The sequence below is a fragment of the Cuculus canorus genome, chromosome 6 (genome assembly GCF_017976375.1).
Source record: "Cuculus canorus isolate bCucCan1 chromosome 6, bCucCan1.pri, whole genome shotgun sequence".
NCBI lineage: Eukaryota > Metazoa > Chordata > Aves > Cuculiformes > Cuculidae > Cuculus > Cuculus canorus.
The window spans coordinates 28,255,383-28,265,620 of record NC_071406.1 but is presented as its reverse complement, the minus strand read 5'-3'; the positions used below and the strand labels follow the sequence as shown (position 1 = coordinate 28,265,620).

Below are 10,238 nucleotides of genomic sequence, written 5' to 3'. Positions count from 1 at the left end.
TAGATCAAAAGTAGCAACACCTAAGTATATATGCATGTATGTATGTGCCTGTATGAGGTCTGACACAAAAACCCAAATGGGACTAACTCTATAACTCACAAACCAAGAGTGGGAGGAAAAAGACAAAGAGATGGTTATTGAACATGTTCTAACCTGTCACAGTGAGACAAGGCTGAACTCGATCACTTCACTTAGTATGAGTGCACGTGTTCAAATATATTTCTTACTCTCGGTTGGGAAACGTTGGTGTGCACCAGCCCACACCACTTTGTCTGTGAAGCAGTTTTTAGCTAATACCACCACCACTGGTCTTGAGCACCCACCCTATTCACCATATCTGGCTCCTTGTGATTTCTTCCTCTTCCCAAAGATCAAGCCGGTGCTCAAAGGAACCCCTTTTTTGTCGGTAGATGTGAAAGCAAAAATGATGGAGATCCACAACAGCCTTTCAGAAAATGATCTGTGGAATTGCTTTGAATGTTGGCAGCATTGTATGCAGCTGTGTGTCAACTCAGGAGGGAACTATTTTGAAGATGATTGTAGTTGATTTTCTTAATTTGCTAAATAAAAAGAGTTACAGGCACAGTCTTGGGGTTTTTTGGTATTGAACCTCATATATGTATATCTAGGAAGAAGGAAGGGAGAAGTAAGGGAAGGAAGAAGGGAGGGCTGCTTTATTTACTTTTACTTACTTATAAACCAGTTTCTTCATATTTGCTCTATTTTTTATTCTCTTTTCATTCCTAGAAAAATTGTGGCAGATGAAGCCTCTTAAAATCGTAGCTTGCTGGTTTGAAAATCTAGGTTGCAATTTATCTTTTTTTTTTTCTGTTTTTTTGTACTCTGGATTGAAGGATGTGAAGTATGAAAACTCCAATTTAACAGAACCTAGAGATTAAATCACATTGCGTAGGTAAGGTTTTGGCAGAGAAGCAGACAGTGCTTCCTAACCAGTACCAAGAATTCAGAGAAGAATGGGGTAGGTTTTAATGTAAGTTTACTTCTCTCATAATGAATTTTAATGACAGCTTTCACAACTGCTTCTGTGATTCATAAGAGAAAATTAAAAACCTACACCTTGAAACTTATATGACAATGCTGCTAACATCTTGCAGCTTCTGGCATTATCTTGGAGAACCTTTCAGTCCTGTTTCTATGCCACATTGTTTTCCTCACAAAATGTATTTTAAATATAAAACATTGAATGTTCATTGCTTCTTTATATCATTTTTATTCATTACCTGCTAGAGGCAAAGGGCACGGTTTTATATAGAATCCTCACTGAATGTCTTATTTTGCAATTTTACTCGACTGTACATATTTGCCAATAAATTATTTTCTTTCAGATGCAGATATTCTTCTGGAAAAGTGAGGCAGGGCTGTTTCCTCTGTACTGATTTTTTCTTTTTTTTTTTTTTTTTTTTTTTTCTGCGAGCACAGCCAGCTCGTCTGGCTTGGGTTAGTTTGTCAGGCATATTTTGGGAGGGGTTTGAGAGTTAACTGTATTAAAGACTATACTCACCTTTTCGGCCCCTGAAACCAGTTCAGGATTTTTGTGCCAGCAGCAAAGGAAAAGCTTTGGCACAGGTCAAAGGCTTGTTCTAGACAACCAAAAGGCAGAGATAAAAATCTGTGTCTTTCTTGCAATCTATACTCACAAAGCAACTGACTCCAAAGCCGCTGCAAGTTGTCCCTGTCTGTAAGGACAGTGCAGGCACTGCGCAGGAACACAGGCCCTGGCGGCGGTATGCTTTGACTCCATATCGCTTTCAGGTGCCAGTAAAACTCTTGGTGTTGGTTACCTACGCTCACAAATGGCTCAACGCTTCTCAGCAGTGAAAGCAAAAGTTGTGTTTGAAGGTCAAAACCTAGTGACTTTTCACTTAAATATCTACTATCTTGGAAATTACTTCATCTAACATAACACTCTTGCCTGAATCTTTGTATACTCTGCAACCCATAGCTCTGATCCTACAAAGATTTATGCTTGCACATAATCTGGAGTATGAAGAGTAGTGTCATCATCTTCAGCGAAACGACCCACGTACCTCAAGTTAAGTACCTGTGTAAAACTTCCAAGGAGTCCTAAATCTCTGGCACGATAGTGCTGCAGCTGTCTTGCTGAAATACAGCCTCAGCTGGTTGGCCCTGGTACCTGCTACACGGCCGCAGATCAGCTTGGTTCTTAACAACAGCAAGAGAAAAACTCAACGTTGAGATGAAACTGTCTGTGCAACTTTAGCAACGAACATACAGTTGCCTACGCTGAAATTCACTGAGATGGCAAGGGTCTTCTCTCTTGCTTCTCCTTTCAATCTGGGCTATGGAACCACGACTCCAGCTCTACGACTGAAAACAAGGCAGATTTGAAAGGGAATCAAGTTAAGCCCCATGACGTTTGTTTTCTTTTTATCTACAGGGCAGCGCATGGCGGTCGCAGTTTGTTTTTTTTTTTAAAAAAGTCACTTTACCAACTCTGGTCCGGCCTGATCATGCATATCTTCTAATATCAAATCACACCTAGGACTGAGGATGACTTTGTAGATACAAAAAAGAGAAAAACTCAACATAGAAATACATAACCTTATATAGTCTTAAAGCCTTTATTTTAATGCAAAATAAAACAGGTAAAATTTATATAGCCATATGTAATGAAAAATCAAAATCTTTTGTGTGGTACTAGAAAAAACCTCCGAAATGGTGTGTTGAATTTCTCCCCCAAAACAATCACACATGATTTTTGAATCAGTTTCACTTAAACACAGGGGAATTGTCAGGATCACAAACACCTCTCTCTCTCCTACAATAACAGAATGGTGCCTTGTAAAGCACTCTCTTCTGTGCAGAGATGCAAACAGCGTTTCCGATTTTGCACGTACGGCTTAGAGACTCTGCAGAATAACTGTGACGGAGCACAGGTGTAGAGCGCTTTGGAAGTGCAAAGCAGCCCCTGCTCAGAGTGTCAGGATGTGGCCCTGGCAGAGCAGTCAGTAGGATTCACTCACAGCACCAACTCTCTGATAAACAAATCTGTGATGGCTGGGAGAGAAGGAGGTAGCACAATTTATCTCTAAAAAAATTAGGCAGCCATGTGAAGCTATTTCTAGATCAGGAAGCTGGAGTGAATTGGAATTCAGGGCTGCATGCACTTTTTCAAGGCAAGAGCTTTTCTTTTTTTTTTTTTTTTAATGCTTAGATCTCCTTTTTTTTTTTTTTTTTTCCCCCACAAAGGGCAATGGATATTTCTTTAGGCATTCGAGGAGTGCCTAGAGACCTTTGCATCATAATATATCACAGTGGTAGTGTCTGCTCACAGGCCAAGATCATGGCTCGCTAGTGGGTGGTCACTCAGAAAATCCACAGGCTCTTTTTCTATCTCTTAATCTTTCAACTGCTGGGCCCATCTGGCCTCGTGCCAGAGCCAGAAATGCAGGCTGCACGCCACCAGCTCAGGAAATCAAAGCTCCCAGCGTTGCGCGGGAGCGGGCCTTTCTCCCCCTTGTCCTGACTCCTGTTCACACGCACACTTACGGCACGCTGCTCCTGTTGCAAACCCAAGCTCTTCCTTCACACCCGCTGCGTCAGTAACTTTACTGCTGGACTGGCACATTTTGGATGAGGGAGTGTGAGGCAATTACGTGTCAAGAGCATTTCAGACTCAATTTTCCCAAACATATGGACATATGGGGAAAAGAACAACTTGTTACTTAACGGCTCTTTTGGATTTTGCAAGTGTGTATTTTCAACCGTCAGTTGTAGCACCTCGTGAATTCTGCACGATACATATTTTTCCACAATATGGTGCTAAAATCTTACATTTTACACTGCAGAGAAGCTGACTATATATACTGTAGTGACACATTATACTTTTGAAAACACCATACCTCTACCAGATATTAAACCAGCAAATGGCAATTTTCTCCCAGAACAGTGGCACCAGAGATTGATGAGATGCTCTATAATACTTTTTGGTCTTGTTGCCCCAGCTCAGTCAGACTGTTCTTCCTCCTTAGCTCCTCACCTGTAGGATGCATCCATATATTATACTTGTAGCTCTTTTTTCTTTTTTGAAGCTCTGTACTGATCTAACAGCAGAAGCTTCATTTAATAACCTGTGGGGTAAGATTAACAGCTCAGAAGGTGTTCATTTCATCTGTCCACCTCAACCAAGCGGAGATGATGCAGACAAGGGGAGCTGTTAGGGAGAGAATTCAGGTTACAGGGAGACAATCGTGCAGGTCCTTCAAAGGCTATAAATAACTCCGGAGCTGTTTCCATTCCAGGTTTTATTTGGCCCTGGCTCTTGAAATGCTGTAAATAAGTTCTGTTCACTGTGATGTGATGCCATTTGAAGGGTTAGTTGAGAGTGATTTATAAAGGCAGTAGCTTATATTCAGAGCTGTTCTTAATTGTGGCCTGGCTTGATAAAGCCACTGTCGCAAACATATTAGTTTCATTACAACTGGATCAAATGTATCAGGGGTTATATTTCAAGGAGGGAAAGGAAAGTATTTTAATTTGTTTTCACTTCATTTTCAGCGGGCCTTCATAACACCAGCAGCTACCCTGTGGCTGCCAAGTCCTGGCTGAGTATCCTACGGCATCTAAAACTCTCTGAGAGAAGTACAAGGCTGTGTACAGCACGTACATGACAGGCAGAGTTTCCTTAGGGAATATGCCTTATTTATGGAGGGTACCGAGAGACATCCAGCTTTACATCCAACCCTCCCTCTAGAGGTTTTTCCCTCCTACATTACTAGGGAAGAGGGCAGAACAAAATGAACAAGAACTGAATATACTGGCTTCATCGTTGGTTGCAGTCCTCGCCCTCTCTCCCTCCCACCAATGCTTCCTCCTGACTGGATCCAGAGCTGTGCCTGCCCCTGCCCTGGGGAGTCCAGCCCTATAACTGAATTATGGAGATATTCTCTCACCACCCCAAAGCTGTCTTCTCTCCCCTGCCTCTCAGGCCGGCTGGTGGGTAGAGACTGATGTGAATACAAATGCTAAAGCCTGCCGGTCATCTGGGCAGCTGCAAGTGCTCCCCATGACCCAGGGTTACGCCAGCCTTTCACCAGCATTAGCAGCATAGAAAAACTGTTGGCTGGGATTAAACACTGCTTCTCATTAGGGTCATTACTTACTGGCAGTGGCCCCTAGAAAGCAGCAGTGTACAGGTCTACCCTGTTCTGTGCCTTGTGGACCTCTAACAAGCCCTTTACCCAGGGATATCTAGAAAAGGGACAAGCTCCTAGCAGGATAGACCTTCCTGGTAATATTTAATACCTGGGAAGCGACCTATGTGATTTAATCTATTGCATACTGAAGGTGTCAAAAAGACATCAAAGAAATCCTTGTGCTTAATCCTTGGCCCAGTCACAGTCTCTCCCTGATGAGGAGAAGAGCCCAAACAGTTTAATAATGCTACCAAAAGGCAAAAGTTGAGGAATTAAGGACACTTGGAAACTTCACAAAATATGTTCATAGGTGGCAAGACTGTATGTTTCCCTTGTGACAAAATCCTTGAGAGCACTGACAGCCCTGTTGGGCTGGGTGGTACAGGGCCCTGTGGCTGGGACATGCTCACCTCATGCTGGCTGGCTGGCTGCAGAGCAAGCTCAGACTGTGTGGGGCAAAGAGCCATGCCATCAGGTACCTCATGGCCATCCCCCAGGGCTCTGCTGGTCTTCTCTCTGCACCCACACTTTCTCTCTTCCTATGTGCTGCTGCTAAGAACAGCTATTTTCTCTCCCTCCTGGGCCCCAGGGTCTTGAAGCCCTCCCTGTTGCTTACCTTGTCTTTTCTCTCACCTGTTGCTGTGAAAAACCCCTTTCCCTGCTGGCCTCCAGCTGCAGGAACTCGAGTAGTTTGGCACTTGGCACTGTCCTGCTGCTGCCCAAGGCTAAGCTTCCCTTGGGGGACTGAGGGTGGGGGACAGGTGCCTCTGGCCGCGGCAGGCTCGCAAGGGCAGGACATGCCCCTGGCAGGCACTTTGCTGCAAACCCGCTGCAAGAGCAGGTCAGGAAGGGGCTGCCCTGATGGAGCCAAGGCAGCACCTGATACGGTAACTTAATATGAGTTATGGGGTCCCTGCCCATGGTCACCTCCTCAGGCACTGCTCTCAAGCCATCTCCACTGAAAGCCCAAGAGCGACGCTTACTGACAGCAGCTGAGGATCTGATCTTCATTTATGTTAGAGAGTGTGCACTGTATAAAACTAAGGAATGCTTACGAGAACACACATGCATGGCTAGACACACACTTCTCAGGTGGCTGGCTGCTTTGTCCTCTGCCAGCCTGCCAAAGCATGGCAGGTACAGCTTTTTGCCTTACTCCAAGTGTAGTAAGAGGAGAATCTTGCTACACAAACTGCGAAAAATGAAGGCTACACGATAAATGCTGCCACCATCGAAAAAAAAAGAGGAAGACAGAGGCCAGATTACAAATCTGGAGCTGCAGCATCCTTAAAGCACAGAGTTGCTGGTCTGAACATGCCTGGAACATGGCTGCTACCTCTGCAGCAGTCCCTTCTCGACTCACGATCACACACTGGATTACACAAGATCCCCAGCTCTGCACAAAGTCTGTATTGCCTGCTGTGTTCTCAGTTAAAGACTCTACGACAGCACTCTTTAGTAAACTCTGGTGACACCGCTGCCCTTATACAGGCAGCTACATACTGTATACGTGTAACTGGATTCGGTAAATAGCCCTGAGGTGTATTAAGTGTTGCGCTTCATTTCCAGTAGCCACTTTCTATTTTTAAAAGGAAACAAAAAATATTCAACTGCCTGGTACCTCACGCACTCAAAACACATCGTACCTCATGTGGCTTTAGATCACCTGCTAGAAAGCACCTATACTGAGCCCAGCTCAGTGAGAACAACTTCAGGTTTTGCATGCCATTCTTACAGGCAGTTACGCTTGGAAACAACTCTACAAGGACGATGTCCAATGGGATTCCTCCCTGGCTGTGTTGGCAAGTCCAGTGCGTGGCTATACAGCTGCAGTCATGGGGTTCTTCTGCCTGGGATCCTGTTGCCTGTACTGGTACTGGTCTGGACTGGTCCCACGGTGTCGGACAATTTCAGTATAAGCTGGTGCTCGGTGGGACTGAGGTGGGGAAGGTGGCACGTCCTGCCGGAGGGGTCCTTTATGCTGGTTTGCAACAGGCTGGGCTGGGTAGTAGTGAGGGTACCTCAATTCTGCCACTCTTGTGTCTGGTGCACGGATATAGTTCCCCTTAGATTGATGGACAACAGGCTGTCCTCCTTGGTAGTAGGGAAGATCTCTCTCTTTGTATATTACTCGTGGCCTTGTTAAATATTCCAGTGGCTCTGCAGGCCCACGCCTGAGGAGAAAAAACATAATAAAGGACATAAAAAGGCAGCCTACTAGCTCAGTGACACATCATTGTACTCACAATCTACGTTTACTTTGGAAAAGGAAATGCCACCTCAAGCATGACAGGTCCAGATGAATCAAAAGAACTTCTGAAGGATAACAAGCCTCCCACCTGCACGCCACAGAAGTCTGTAACACCCAGGACACTGGAGGAAGGGTCCAGCGCACATCACAACCCTTTTACAATGGGAGAGCACTGAAGCCTTCAGCTCCTAAAGTCAGTCTCCTGTGATCCATTTGCCATAATAGAAACAAAGCTCCTTTAAACAATGCAAGTTTGACTGAATCTTATCTAGCCTGAGGATAAACAGATGAGTTGGGTCTGCAAGTCTGCAAATCCCATAAGCTTTACATGCACGAATATTCACGCTTTCCAAGCCATTTCCCACTATTTTTTCTCCTAACATGTCAGACTGTAATACTTTCCAAACACCACAGTTGGAAAAACTGGAACTCCTAAAAGAAATGCTCAGGATGTCAGGCTGCAATACCTGTGTTTCACGGGCGAGCTGCCAATGGAGATTCAAAAAAAATCCTGTGATCTAGAAGGCCTGATATTGCAACAGCCCTGTACCTTGTTTGTGTCAGTGTGGATCCAACAAGCTGTAGTTCACGTGCAAAGCAACATGTGAACATGTCATCCCTGAGGATGTGCCATGGAGCCCTCTCTATAGCTTTCTGCATCTTAATTCCACGATTTGCACTAATGAAGCACTGGTATTTTTTCTTAGTACAGCTTAACTGTAGTATCTTTTGAAATGGCAAAAATAATTGTTCTCATAGACATGTGACCAGAGCATCCCCAAAAGTTCAACTCAATTAGGAGCTTTTGCCAATCTAATTGCAAATGTCTTTACACTTTGGGCAACACTTCCCATGGACTGCAGAGGAAGCTTCTCTTTGAGTGAGAGCTGAAGGAATACAGCAGGGTTTTGACCCAAAACAGGGGCTGAAACTATAAATCAGTTACACCTGCTCTGTGTCTTTGGGATTGAACTCATCGACTCTTTAAATACTCTTTGCACAGATTTATTAAAAAAGTTATAATTCTGGTACAGCAGATCAGGTGTCCACAATTCATCAGTGCGTCTGTTTTGTTCACACTGAGATTTTACAAGCATGCTCCCCCTTTCTTAATCTGGGCTCCCAGACTCCACTGGAACTTGTTTTGCATGAAGTAAAACAAAACATGTGGTTTTCTGCTGCACTCGTTTAAGCCCATGGGGTAAATCATGGACATAGGCAATGAACAAACATTATCTGCCTTGAAATGAACCTACAATTCTCCCCCTGGAATAACTTAGTGCAAATGTTTCCTGTTTAAAATGGAAAGAGCAAAAGGAAGAATTCCAGGCCTTGGACTTTTAGGACCCTATGCTCCCCAGAGACTTTGTGCTTTAAAAACAGAACATTATAAAAGACAGGCACTCCTGCTTTTTTTTTTTTCCCTCCTCTCTCTCTCTCTCCTGGTGAGACAGTCCAGACAAAGTGCTGAAGGGCCTGAAGCCACCCTCTGAGATACTAAAAGGACTTTTAAACCACATGTATTGAGACAACTGCTGTCTCTGCTCACACACCTACGCCTTGCAACAAAGTCTAATTTCCACAGCAGGCCAATGAGTTGCTCCATATATTTCTGTATGAAGGCTTGTTCGCCAGTCAGTCCCATCACACTCAGCTTTTAACTCCTCTGTGCACAAAAACACACTTCTAATCAGAAAAGGCTTCTGCTATGGTAGGAACTGCTTTGTGTCAAGCAGCAAATCAACATGAACAAATGTCAAACCTGCACCCATCATTCTTTTAATATAAGGATAATGCTCAAAATCCCATATATTAGATTTTATAAGATATCCTCCTTGGCAACAATAATCAATCAAATTCTTGTGGATCACATTAAACAGGAAACCCGATCTAGAATTCACTGAAGAGCAAGGTAGCTTTTGGACAAAGCTCTAACTGCAAAATTTACTTACTCTAAAATAACAAATTCAAGATTAATTGTCACCAGAATGACTTTTAGAATAGGACTGAGTCACCAGCATCATCTACCGAGTCTTCAGCACACAGCTCATCCATCAACTCACACGAGAGGTCTGGATGCTGCAGGATAAAATGGGAATATGTTTTCCGATCCAGCCAAAAGACGTACTTCCAGGAAAGCTCAGGTGTTCCAGTTCTAGGACATAGTGTGACACTGCTGCCACAGAAGATGTGACTGTGCAGAGGGCAGCACATTCAGGTGGCTTTGATCTCGGACTGTGCAGTGAAGATCAGCCAGAACAATCAAAGCACAACCATGCCATACCTGAGGCATGAACCCAAGCTGATCGAGCTTGTGCCATCAGGTTTTCATTGCTGTTACCTATGCTACAAAAACTTAATCCACCATTGGTTCACTTAGAGCTAATGCCATCTCTGGTTGTGTAGACAAACTGCGAAGGAGCGTGTGGGAAGGGCAAAACCTTTCTTTAAAGAGAAGAAAAAAAGAAATATACAAGCTGTTCACTCTCAGCACTAGTTTCCCTTCTGCAAGGGTGAAACACCCGTAAGTGGTACCATTCTCTAGTATCTACCCTAGAGTCAGGGCTTAGCAGCTGGAGAAGACATTGTACACAGAAACAAGGCCTGAATCCACTTCACGTGGATTCTTTAGGAAAGTCAAGGGAAGATAGAAAGTATGTGAGGTTTTTTAGCAGCCTTGGCAATAATACAAGCAGTGATCTAAGCAATGATTATCAGAACTCTCACGAGTAAGACCTTGAGAAACCTGGTAACTGCCCAAAGGCTGCCCCTGTGCAGCATGCCCAGGGGACATTTCATGAAAGATAGCC

General features: G+C 44.1%; 1 protein-coding gene across 3 annotated transcripts in view; it reads right to left on the bottom strand.

The window, feature by feature from the left end:
* Nucleotides 1-2,579: 2,579 nt before the first annotated feature.
* The window catches only part of PARD3B (par-3 family cell polarity regulator beta), a 421,427-nt gene continuing 413,768 nt past the window's right edge, over nucleotides 2,580-10,238 (bottom strand). For all 3 annotated transcript variants that reach the window (XM_054069863.1, XM_054069864.1, XM_054069865.1), the window contains one exon: nucleotides 2,580-7,351. In XM_054069863.1, coding sequence (XP_053925838.1) covers nucleotides 6,997-7,351 — 355 coding nt within the window. In that variant the 3' untranslated portion in view covers nucleotides 2,580-6,996. The remainder of the gene's footprint in view (nucleotides 7,352-10,238) is intronic.